Source organism: Ziziphus jujuba, chromosome 6, assembly GCF_031755915.1.
Source record: "Ziziphus jujuba cultivar Dongzao chromosome 6, ASM3175591v1".
In the NCBI taxonomy this organism is placed as follows: Eukaryota; Viridiplantae; Streptophyta; class Magnoliopsida; order Rosales; family Rhamnaceae; genus Ziziphus; species Ziziphus jujuba.
In genome coordinates this window covers 24,154,179-24,167,554 of record NC_083384.1, presented here as the reverse complement: position 1 = coordinate 24,167,554, position 13,376 = coordinate 24,154,179, and the positions used below count along the sequence as shown (strand labels likewise).

Sequence of the window (13,376 nt, the reverse complement as noted above, 5' to 3'; positions counted from 1 at the left end):
GAATTCATTTGAATTAGTGATTCATTTGAATTAATGATTCTTATATTTATGAGATTTGAGCTTTGAAGCTTACTATATTTTGACTATGTTCGAAATTACTATTTGGGAGCTTTGACGAGTTTTAAAGAAGCATAGCATACTTGTGTTTTTCTATACTTGGTATTTTGTTCGAATTACGTATACTTATGAAAATTTTAAAGTATCGTTTTGAATGTGGTTTGGTGACACAACCATTATCTACCTATATCTTTTGGTGATTCATGAGCATGGGATTAGTTGAGACATTTTGATAAATTAAAGTTCGTGATATGTTTTCTAGTATGGTATCCACTTTTTTTTGTTAGCTTATCTGCCCGATATGTAAAGATGTCTTCTCACATACGTTTGAGGCTTATGATTATGATGATTCCATATGGATGATTGAAGATGAGTTTTGGATGCTGATAAGATATTGCCCTGCCCTAGTGATGGTTCATTCTGCCGGATGTATGGCTTAAGATATGTTGATAGATAATGATGATGATGATGATGATATTGATGATATGATGATTATTATAGCTACACATGCCCTACAAGCTCTGATTTGTTGTTTGCACGTATTAGTGGTTTGGTTAGCTTACATGCCCTATACGTAATGATTTGTTTCGTACATGTGCTGGTGGCTTACTACCTTTGTGTTAAAAATTATCATGATGCCAAGTTTTAAAGAATAAAGATGGCGTGGTGGAATTTTCTATAAATGACATGCTTCCTTTTTATGAGAATCGAAATAGAATTGAAAGTTGCAATTTTACTTTGACTTATCCATCATATAAGTTTGATCATTTTGTAAGTTTTGCGCTTTAAAATTTTATAGTTAATTGTGTTTAGAGTTTGGCATTATGCTGCAAATCTTTATTTTATTATTATTAATATTATTACTATTACCATTTTTTTGGTCGGCATTGAAATCCGGCTAACTGACTTCTATACTCACCCCTTTCTAATACTTATTTCACTTCAGGTGACTATTAAGTTTTTTTAGATACCAGCAGACGCCTAGTGCGGAGTTAGTGCGTGGTAACAGTTTAGAGGAGAAGATTTAGTTTGTTAGTTTGACCGGTTTCTTGTTGTAGGCTTTGTTCTTGTACTGTGGTTGGCTAGTACCTTTATTTTAAAGGCATTATATTTCTTATTTAGAGTTTATAGTATTGTTTCAATTTGAATTTCTCAGTTGTAAGTTTATTTTTGGAGCTTAAGTTTAAATTTATGGAATTTTGGGGTAGGTTTGCTTGGTGTTTGTGTTGTGCCGGTTAGTGGCCGGTATTAGTTTTGGCTAAAGTCATATGTATAGGATCTTGTGAAATTGGGTCCTGTCATATAAAACCAACCAACAATTACCCCCAAAATAATAAGAATATGTTTTACATTAATTCTACAAATGGAGAAAAAATAAATAGTTAAATACATATATAGTAAAATTTGAAGCAAAAGAAGATAAAAAAAGAAATTATTACATTTAGTAAAGTAGTATACTTGTTTTTTGTTCTTTTTTTCGGCAACAGTAAAATAAATAGAATACTTGTCTGGATTTTGTGTGAGCGTGGTTGCACAAAAAGGTTCACATTATCATCACACAGGCAAAATAATATACGTGTTATGACATGGCTTTTCCACAAAACATTAATATACTATTGTCGTGGCTTTTTCCAATTCAGATTCCACATACTTTTGGAAGGATTCTCAGTTTCTAATATTTTATCTTTCTATTAAAATATCAACATCCTCTTCTGCACTCAACCTCGCTCACTCCCTCCACAGTTCCGCCGTCTCATATTTATCTTTATATTAAAATATCAACATCCTCTTCTGCACTCAACCTCGCTCACTCCCTCCACAGTACCGCCGTCTTAGTGCCCCTAAGCCATGGAAGGCAGAAACTTCCTTCGCTTCCTCTTTCTTTTCTTCAGCTGTGCTCTTGTCCTTCTCTACACCTGGGTTCACCTTCCTTATGACCCTTCCTCCTCCGCAAAGCTCCACGATTGCACTGCAAACGCTCCCTGGTGCGTTTCCAAGAACCGTTTCCAGACCAAAAAGCCCAACTTCCTCAAAAACCGTCTCAAACCCAACCGCCATCGCAACCACGCCGCCGACGTTCCTCACCACCCTCTAGACCCGCTCACCGTCCAAGAAATCAATAAGATTCGGACCATCCTCTCATCCCACGCGCTCTTCAAGAACTCAGCCACCTACGCGCTCCACTCCGTCGAGCTTGAAGAGCCCGACAAGGCACTCGTCCTGAAATGGAAAAGGGGAGACAAGTTACTGCCCAGAAAGGCTTCCGTGATCGCACGTGTGAATGGAGTCTCACACGTGTTGACTGTCGACCTGACAACCAGTGAGCTGACCGTGGTTCAGACCGGTTATGATTCCGGTTACCCTATGATGACGATCGAGGACATGACCTCCGCGATATGGGCCCCACTTGCGAGCTATGAGTTTAACCGCACGATCATCCAGCGTGGCGTGGATTTGGCGGACCTCGCTTGCTTGCCTATTTCTACGGGATGGTACGGTAAGATGGAGGAGAACCGGAGGCTGATTAAGGTCCAGTGCTATTCGATGAAAGAGACGGCGAATTTCTACATGAGACCGATCGAAGGTTTGACTGTGCTCGTTGACCTGGATACAAAACAAGTGGTTGAGATTTCAGATAAGGGCAAGAACATTCCGATACCGAAGGCCGCTAACACGGACTATAGGTATTCCACGATGGAGTACAATAAAGTGAAAAGACTAGTGAATCCCATATCCATCGAGCAGCCAAAAGGACCAAGTTTTACCATAGAAGATGAGCATCTTGTGAAATGGGCAAACTGGGAATTTCATCTAAAACCCGATGCCAGAGCCGGGGTGATAATATCCGGGGCAAAGGTCCGTGACCCGGATACCGGAGAGCTAAGGAATGTTATCTACAAAGGGTTCACGTCTGAGCTGTTTGTACCTTATATGGACCCCTCCGACGCATGGTATTTCAAGACTTATATGGATGCTGGTGAATATGGGTTCGGGTTACAGGCCATGCCCCTTGACCCACTTAACGACTGTCCCCGGAATGCCTACTACATGGATGGTGTTTTCGCCGCGGCTGACGGAACTCCGTTTGTGAGATCCAACATGGTTTGTGTATTTGAGAAATATGGCGGCGATATTGGGTGGAGGCACTCGGAAAGTCCCATAACGGGCTTTGCGGTAAGGAAATTAAGTTTCGGGTCGGGTAACGTTGTTGGTTGGGTCATAATCCATGACCAGGAATCATTAATTACATTTTGGTTCTTTCGTTCAGGTTAATGACGTACAGCTTATGACTTTATTGTTAACTTTGTTGTTTTCTATGGTTTGGTTTGATTTTTTTCATGGCAGATTACAGAAGTCAGGCCAAAGGTGACACTTGTGGTTAGAATGGCAGCATCAGTGGCAAACTATGACTACATTGTGGATTGGGAGTTTCAAACAGATGGGCTAATCAAAATTACGGTTAGTAACATATTAATCTTTTTTGTTGATTGTTTTTGGTTTTTAAGTATACTCTAAATGAAAAAGTATACTTTTTAAAAAGTTAAGAATAAAAATTCTGATGTCAAAATTATTTAATCAATCTGGTATCAAAATGGTTATATGTATGCAGTATATATATTAATTGTATTAGTGGTTTATATGAGTTATAAATTGCTGAAAATTTTAAAAGATGAGTAATCAATATATAGATTCAATTAAAATGTCATTGAGATTATACTTTTAGATTCTGAATAGGATAACCAAAATAAAATAAAATAAAAGAGAAAAAGAAAACCACCAAAAAAAAAAAAGTTCACGTATGCATTTTTGAATTTTAAACTTTGAATAAAATTTTTAAAGGATAAAATAATTAATATATAAATTTAATTATTATTAATCCTTTGATAATATAATTTTAGATTCTAAATTTGATTAAAAAAAATAGAGAAGAAAAAGACAGAAAAGAAAACATGCATGTTTAAATTTTAAACTTTGAAATAATTTAAAGCTGATAAAGTGATAATTAGAGTGATGAGTCATAATATATATATATATATATATACGTTTGTGTGTGTGTGTGTGTGCGCGTGTGTGTTTTTTCTTAAAGTTTATATGATACCATCAAGATTGCTTTGTATTGTTATGAAAAATATCTTTGCCTGATTCAAGTGATCTGTCTTATCTTTGATGGGATATATTTTCTGTCATAAACAGGTTGGCCTTAGTGGGATTTTGATGGTGAAAGGCACTCCCTACGACAACATGAATGAAGTCCCTTTGAATGAATATCTCTACGGAACCCTTTTGTCCGAAAATGTTATTGGTGTAATTCACGACCACTACGTCACATTTTATCTTGATATGGACGTGGATGGCTCTGATAATTCGTTTGTCAAAGTGAATATTGAAAGGCAGCAAACATCAGGAGAGTCACCAAGGAAAAGCTACTTGAAAGCTAAACGAAATGTGGCAAAAACAGAGAAAGATGCACAAATTAAATTCAAACTCTACGAACCATCTGAGTACCATGTAATCAATCCGACAAAGAAAACCCGTGTTGGGAATCCCGTCGGCTACAAGGTGGTTTCCGGTGGTACAGCAGCCAGCTTGCTTGATCATGAAGACCCTCCCCAAAAGAGGGGTGCTTTTACAAACAACCAAATATGGGTCACACCTTACAACAAGACAGAACAGTGGGCTGGTGGTTTGTTTGTGTACCAAAGCCACGGTCAAGAGACTCTTGCAACATGGTCCGAAAGGTTAGGCCTTCTTTAGTCAGAAAAATCTTTTTTTTTTTTTTTCATTCTTTTGGCATAATTTTGAAATTTTTCTTTTTTTTAATGGGTAATCCAAATTAATAATAATATTTGAATTTTCAGGGATCGTTCAATTGAGAATAAGGACATTGTGGTTTGGTACACCTTAGGATTTCATCACATTCCATGTCAAGAGGACTTTCCCATAATGCCCACTGTCTCAGCCAGCTTTGATCTAAAGCCTGTAAATTTCTTTGAGAGCAATCCAATTCTTCGGGTCCCACCTAACTTTGAGAACGACCTGCCTATTTGTGTTTCTACGGCATCAGCTTAAAGAATTAGGTCTTGCTCATTATCTGATAATATTGTACATCTACTTGTAACCAGGTGTATGTTTATATGAATTAGATTTCATATAAGAGACATATAACAATAACTAAAAATAAGATATTAAATGTTGTCATTTTTATTAGGGGAATCATAATACTCCTTGTATTTTCATCCAAGTTTCAAATTTTCCCTTTAACTTTTTTTTAAGCAATTTGACCCCTAAACTTCGATCAATGTCAATTTACTTCTCTACTCTTTTATGGAAAAAAAACAAAAAAAGATTTTGATGACATTGACCAATCAATATACAAATTGCTTGCTTATATAAATAAAATATATCTAATTAAAACTTTTTTTGAACAACATTATTAAAAAAAATGACCTAAAAAAATTATTCTTAGTATTATCTTTCAATTTTTTATCAAATTTGTTCAAAAAGAAGTTTTGATTTTGACATGTTTTAGTTATATACACAATAACCTTGAATAATGATCAATCAATTTTTTCAAATTCCATAAAATATATATATATATATATATATATATAAAAAGGGAAGGGGAAAATTAAAATTGACGCTATGCCAAATTTAAGGGGTGAAATTGCTTCAAATAAATATTGAAACTTGACTGAAAGCACAATGGGATATTTTATTTTCTCTCATATGCTAGCGTGCTGAGTTGTGTTAGTCACATGCCATGTGGGTATTTTGTTACATTTAGTTGTCAGGTTGTTAAGTTTATGAAATATATCAGTTTCCTGATTATTTTTCTTCATTTCTTACCTTATAGATTTTCTATTTCTTCTTTCTTCACATTTTCAACTCAGAGTCTCATAATGTCGTATGTATTTTATGAATGATGGATGTCAATATATTTTGTTCCTTATCTAGTTAGGTAGCATTTTTTTGGTGAAATAGATAGCTAGATAGCTTGGAGGACACTGTAGATGTTCTAGTTTAGCTACAAGGAGATATACTAGTTGCTATACTGTAATTAAAGTATTAAAAAAGTATAAATGTATGCAAAAAGTAGATAATACCTTTGGTTATGCTAATTTTGGAGTTTAGAAGAGAAAATAAGGAACTTTAATGTGCATATGTATACATTTGGATGCAGTGAGCTCTTTGCTCTTGAATTTTTAAGAATTGAATATTGACCAGTGAATCTTACCAACCACAAAAATTAGACTTTGAAAATAAAATATATGTGACCCTCCTCTCTATTTACCCTAAATTTCTGAACTCCAATATTTTACTTTTGCCTCTTGCAATAAAGCCACCCATCTTTTGTCATGGAGAAACTTAGTAAAATAAATCCACCCATCTTTTGTCATGGAGAAACTTAGCCCCGCAGATGAGTTTACCTTCCTCTGATGTTCCCAACAGTCAATTACTTATGTTAACATAATTGGAAGATTGAAAATATGAAATTAATAATTACTTGATGAGAAACATGGTATTTTTATTTTTTTATTGTTCTTCCATATTGATGCTCCACTCCAACACCGTTTGACGCGTTGGATTTCCATTGCTGAGTTGGCAAACAACATTGTCTTGTCCTTGTTGGAATCATATATAAAGTGGAGGCTAGGATTGCATAATTGAATGAAATATGTGATAGATGTATACATGTAAAAAAATATATTCTTGAATTTATAAGAGCTTCCAAATCATTTTACACATGACATATCTATGTTTGGGCACACATGATCAAAAGAAAAAAAAAAAAAAAAAACAGAATGTTAATATGAAAAACAAACTGAAACCTTAGAGTTTTTTTCTTCTCTCTCTCTCTCTCTCTCTCTCTCTCTCTCTCTCTTAAGTGTTTTATTTTGCTCTAAGATTCTAATTTTCTGAAAAATATACCAAAAACCTTGTTTGGCTAGAGGCTAGATGCCATTATATTTATAGAATGCTAGCCTTAGTGTAACACTCCGTACCAAAATTGTACTAGAATTTTTCATTTTTGATTAAGTTTGACTGTTTGATAGCTATGGTAACCAAAGTTGACCTTTTAGTTTTACAAGATATGACTTTGATTTGTTTACTATTGTGTGGTACTAGTCAATACAAGTTTATAGAGTGGTAATATGCTTAAAACAAAGCTATGGTTAGAAAATTATGGCTTTGTAAAGTTTAAAATGTGTTTTCTAGAACAATTTTCTCCAGATACTTTGTATAAAGAGCAAATGGAGAAAGAGAGCAAATTTAAGATATCTGCTGCTGCATGTCATATGTTAATATTTAAGTGATGATCTTGTGTGAATAGTGACCACCACGTAATTTTAAAAGAGGGAAGGGATGACTGTTGACAAAGGAGAGGAGGAGGAAAGAGAGAGAGAGAGAGAGAGACTTCCACCCTAAAAACCCATCTCGGCAACCATTTTTTCCTATTGCTCCTACCACCATGAAGCTCACCCCAAACTTGATCAGCCTACCAAGTTTCATAGCCAAATCGCTAGCGATGCATTGGGATTAGGCCAATCTGCGACGACGATGGTGATCTACCGTTTCACCATCTCCTATCAAGTTCTTGGCCAAATGACCACCCTTTCCACCATTTGTGACACGTTTGAGCTCAAATCCAAGGTCTTATTAGCTCAATTTGAGCTATTTTGAGAGATATCATGAGATCAAGTTTAGGCCAAATCTTCTCAGCCATTTTCCTACCACCGCCCACCGTGCTTCTGAAAAGTGAGTTCAAATTTGTCATCTTCATGCTTCAAGCATTGTTTTGGTATATAGGTTGCTATTTTTAGTTAAAATTAATGTTTAACCCTTTGGGTGAACTATAGGCAAAGTATCTGATAAAAAATTAGTATTTTAGTATATATCGTATTTTTTATGCTATTTAGGCATTTGTATAAGTCATAGAGTATATCCCATGCAAGGGTTGGAGTAATTTATACTTTTAGGTGAGTGATATATTTTCAAATTGTATTTTTGGGTTAGTTATTCGCGTAAATTTCTACCAGAGGTATCTATATATATATATATGTTTATTTATGATGACTATGAAATTTTATTAAGATATTTGTGGTGTTTAAAGTAATCATTTTATTTGATTAAATGCAAATTTGAAATATGATATATTTATTCAGAAATTTCATTTCAAGATTTTTATTCTTTTTAATCATAAAATTAATTTCTGATTTGCAAAAATAAGTATTTATGCTTTGGTTATATAAATGTTTATGGAAGTTATTTTATGAGAAATATTTTTGATTTATTTGGTAGTCTTGATTGTTGTTTATAAAATGGACATATTGGAAAATTGGTGTTTCTATATTATTATGATTATTTTCAGATTTATATTACGTAGATGCACCATATAGTGAAAATGCTTTTAACTGGAGAATTTTACAAAATGAGTGGATCAGTAAGGATTTTGAAAGAAAATTGTTTTATAATGTCTATTTTATTCCTTATTGATAATTAGTCATTATCATTATCATTGTTTCTTTTATTATTATGTCTTTTTTTATTTATTATTACTATTATTATTATAATTGTTATTATTATTATAATTATTGTCCTTATTAGTTAAATACCACTCACTCGGATGATTAACATCTTTTTTTGTTTTTTGTTTTTTTTTGTTTTTCAAACCTGTTCATCTAGGTCTAGGTAGCTAGCTGACTAATTGTACAAGCTGGGCAAACTCATTCAACTGTGTTCCTTCGTTGCTATCATAAGTAGATTTTCCTAACTCTTTACTTCGCTATTATTTTATTATATTTTATCATCCTCCTTTATTCGTAATATTTATTTTTCTAAATACTCTTAAAATACTTTGATGCTAATTGTGGACATGTGAATCTGTATTTGTCTTTTATTTGTTTATTATATGTTGTTTCCTTTATGAAGTGATGAAATTTGTGAAAATTGTAGTAAGAAGGAGGAATAAAGTGGTTGTATATGTAGGAATATGTTTTCTATATAGGAGAATTTTAGGGAAGTCCTTATTATAAGGGAGATACTATTGAACTTTCAGTAGAGTTTTTGTTAAGGTTTCCTTTAGTTGAGACCTACCTAGGGTTTCGTTGTAGAACTCCTAGAGAAGTCTTGCCAATTTTGGTAATAGAGTGTTAAGTTCTCATATTCCTAGGAGATTGAATATTGTTGTACATCCCATCTATTAATTATTCTCCTCGTTAAATTTTTCAAAATTCTTTATCTGAATTTGGATTTAGTTCTTCTAAAATTCACCATGTTGCACAGATATAGTAGGCATGATAGCCAAGAAGATTTAACTGAGAGCTCTGAAAGTGGGTTAAGCTTAAATATCTTCTCATGCAATTAAGTTGAGTCTTGGGTAATACAGATGCAGTAGGTGATACTTTGGATCAAGCCAGACATTTAGGAGCTACAAACTTTAATGGAACTGAGGGCCTAGCAGCAGATATAGCGTGGTTGGTTGACATGGAGAAAATCTTAGATGAAAGGATGCAATATCCTGATGAGGACTAAGTCAGGATAGCAGTTTTTGGTGGAGAACTAAAAAGACGAGAAGACATCATACTTGGGAGCAGTTTAAGAATATTTTTACCATGGAATATTGTCCTCTTACTTTCCATGAGTTGAGGAGGTGAGGATTCAAGAGGCTACACCAGAGAGATATGATAGTCTTCGAATATAAAATGAAGTTTCAAAAGCTGGCTGAGTTTTATACTCGCTTGATTCCAGATGACGAAGGTCAGAACACGAGATTCGGGATGGCCTGAACGAGAGCTTAGCATTAATATTGAAAACGTGGTGCATCCAATCTATTAGTCTATGAGAGATGCCAAACTTGAGGTTGAAACCTAAATTTTAATGCGCAGATGAAGGTGTGGGTCATTCAAAGGTACCTATTACAGAGTCCTCAAACAAGGTTAGCCTTTAAGGACTCACAGTTCAAGTTCTTCTAGTAGTGGATGGTGGTAGACCAAGTCCTTGAGATAGCTCGATGCAGAAAGATCATTGTTTTCAACAATCAACATGACATTGGTGAGTAGTGATACCAGTCACTACTAGAGGTCTAATCTTGGAGAGAGCACTATACTAGCTTGTAGGATTTGTGGTAGGTTGCATGATGGGCCATGCGAGTGGGATGGTGTATATTTCCAGTGTGGATAGTCAAGCCATGTGGAGAAGAACTGCCCCTATCTTCATGATAGTGCTGGAGTATTGGGATCAAGTCCACAAACACATTAGGCCAGTGGTTACAGGGGCCAAAGTTTATAGGCAAGCCAAATTGTAGGTGTTCATCCAATTTAGCGCAATAGTCCATCGTACCTAGTAGAGACAGAGGACAAAAACTTCAACCAACAAGTCCAAGATGAGTTTTTTCCATGACACATTAAGAAGCCTTAACTACTCCAAATGTGGTAATAGGTATTATGAATATCTCTGGTAATGATGTACTTATTATTGTTAACTTGAGGGCCACATATTCCTTTATCTCACAAGAGTTTGTTGCTTAAGTTGGAGTAACTCCTTTTCCTTGGGGTGTCAATTGGAGATTTCCACTCTCAAAGGAGAGTCGTTATGATACGAACCTAGGACGACCTGCTCCTAAACCCGTATTATATTAGCCCGGATCTTTAATTAAGTTCAAGTTCTAATGGAATGGACCTCAACCCCTAACCAACCTGTGGTTAGAAACCTTGGTATAATGTAGACGCCACAATAGGGGATGGAAAACCTATTGATAAGTCAAGCTAAAACAACCAATTCTCTAATGGTGTTTTAGGTGTTCTCAAAGAACAAAGAGATAATTAATCTCACAAGTATTTTCTTCATCAAATCAAAGTTTTTAAAGTTATATTATTAATGAAAAATAAGCCTTTAAATAGGCTTTGAAAGAAACAACATAAACCCTAAAAACCCTAGGAAAAACCGGCCACACAATGGAGAATCCTACGTTGGCCGAAACTTTCCTATTCCTAAACTAATTTGGATTAATTAATTCATTTATTTTGAATTTAGGAATTAATTAATTTACAATGAAAATAATAAAATAAAAACTTTCCTAAACTTATTTATCCAGAAAATAAATAAATAAAACTTAAAAAGTAAAGGTAGTTTCCTAAAACAAAAAGTAGAATAAAATTAGGAAACTATAATACTAGCTTTTTGACTAATTTGACTTTGACTATTCTTTGACCAAATTGATCTCCAAATCAGCTTCAATATGCTTTGTAGGATGCCAAATAAGCTTATTGTGAAGTTCCCCACGTTACCCTTGCTTGGAAGTATGAGAAAAGGTTAATACAGTAAAATACAGTAAAACCCACGAAGAAAAACAGCAAATCCGGCCTTTCCTTCCCTTTGTGCGCAAACCACCTTGTTGGTCGGCTTTGAAGCTGCTTTGGCTGGTTTCTATGACTCATCCTCCATATGAATTGAACCCATAAAGATGGGGTTCCAATTCATACAACCCGGCCTCTTTATTGTTACCAAAAACGTCACCCGACCCCGTTTTGTCTTCTATTGCTTGTATGAGTAACACAGGCCTTTGTTCTTTAGATATGGCCAACCCCTCTTGGCTATGAATTATTCCTTGTATGAAGACAGCAAGATTGTCCTTGAACCTCTTGGCTTGGGCCCTAGTGATCGGCCCCACCTTCATTTGTATTGGGTCAGCACCCCAGCGGGTTGTTGGTCGAGCAGTCTCGGGTGGATTCGCATCACGTTATGGCCTGGCCAAATGCTGAGATAATGTCTTTTCTATATAAGGGACAAAGTAATGAAAGTAGATTTAATTTTGTTAGATTTTTATGGTTTAGAAGTAATTTTAAGCGTGGATTGGCTTGTTCCAAATTATGCTTTTATAGATTGCTATAAGAAATAAATGATATTCAGGTGATTGAGCTTACCAGTAATAGTATTCCGCAAAGAACATAGGAGACCCTAATCAGGTTTAATTTCTGCTCTTACTGCTAGACATGTACTCAGAAAGGATTGTGAAGAGTATCATGCTTATGTGATTGATACCTAGTTTAATGAAATAAGGTTAGAAGACGTATGCTATAGTAAGAGATTTTCCGAATGTATACCTTGAAGAATTACAAAGGTTATAACCTCCAGAAAGAGAAATTTATTTTATGATTGATTTGGTTCCAGATATTGCTACTATCTCCTCATCACCATATCAAATGGCTATAGAAAAATTAAAGGAATTAAAGGTTCAGTTGTAAGAATTAGTGGATAAAGGTTTTGTAGGCCTATTGTAGCACCTTAGGAAGCAATAATCCTATTTGTAAAGAAGAAATATGATACCCCTAAGGTTGTACACCGATTACAAGCAGCTTAACAAAGTTACCATCCCGAATAGATATCTGTTGTCGAAGATCGATGAACATAAAAAAAAAAAGATTTTGATTTTGATTTTTTTTAATCTTTTTATTCCTCCAAAAAACTCCGAACACTGCTGTTTTGGAGGCAAATTACCGATTAAGTCATTAAAATTGAACGTGGGAGACTTTTCCTCCAAGTTACGCACGTTGCTGCTTCAGAGAAAAATAAAATAAAATAAAATAAAAAGTTAATAACCGAGAAATCACTTTCAAAAAAAGTAAATAAATAAAAAACAAAAGAGGTAAATTTAATGCAATAAAACCTTTTACATTTAGTTTTAATGGGTAGTTTGGCTAAAAACAAAAAGAAACAAAGTTTTAAGCAGGAAATTTTAATGGTGCTATAGGGCGTGGGAAAGCAAACTGCAGTAGTGGAAGGACATGTAAAAATAATAATGCAAAAATAAATTAAAAGAAAAAAATCAAAATATAAATCATTTACATTTAATTGGGTGGAGCCCAACAAAATCATAAGAAGAAAAAGCTTGCTTATTTATTTATTTATTATTATTATTATTATTATTTTTTTTGGGTGATTCTATTTAACATTACATTTTAGCTACACAAACTTTCTTTTTAACAATATTTTTATGTTTCAAATTTATTCGCTTTTAAAAAATCAATAATATTCTTAATTAAATAACAAATTAAAAATATAACACACTGCATTGTAAAGCTCTAATTTTGATAAAATTTTTCAAAATGCAAAAAAGTGAAGAAGAACCGAATAAAAGGAGGAATTGCAAAGCCGCATAAGTTTATCTAATAGTAATTGATCAAATAAAAAGAGGGGGTATAACTCCAGCAGCCAAAACATAAAAAAACAAGGGGAATTTCATTTGAAGCAATGCTTTTAGCCACCAGGTCTGCTAATTTATTTGTCTCTCTTGCAACCCAATCTAAATACCAGTTAAA

General features: G+C 34.2%; 1 protein-coding gene across 1 annotated transcript; it reads left to right on the top strand.

Annotated features, from left to right (window-relative positions):
* The first annotated feature begins 1,311 nt into the window (after positions 1-1,311).
* LOC107421646 (amine oxidase [copper-containing] gamma 2) lies at positions 1,312-5,265 on the top strand. The gene is made up of 4 exons (XM_016030960.4): positions 1,312-3,231; positions 3,403-3,516; positions 4,252-4,796; positions 4,917-5,265. The coding sequence occupies exons 1-4, from the start codon at positions 1,906-1,908 to the stop codon at positions 5,125-5,127; spliced, it is 2,196 nt and encodes a 731-aa protein (XP_015886446.3). The 5' UTR covers positions 1,312-1,905; the 3' UTR covers positions 5,128-5,265.
* Positions 5,266-13,376: the final 8,111 nt, after the last annotated feature.

Excerpts from the sequence above, each read along its gene's own strand:
- LOC107421646 (XM_016030960.4), top strand. The coding sequence starts at position 1,906 with ATGGAAGGCAGAAACTTCCTTCGCTTCCTCTTTCTTTTCTTCAGCTGT. Across the intron at positions 3,517-4,251 it reads ATGGGCTAATCAAAATTACG|GTTGGCCTTAGTGGGATTTT; the intron begins GTTAGTAACATA and ends TGTCATAAACAG. Across the intron at positions 4,797-4,916 it reads CTTGCAACATGGTCCGAAAG|GGATCGTTCAATTGAGAATA; the intron begins GTTAGGCCTTCT and ends TTGAATTTTCAG.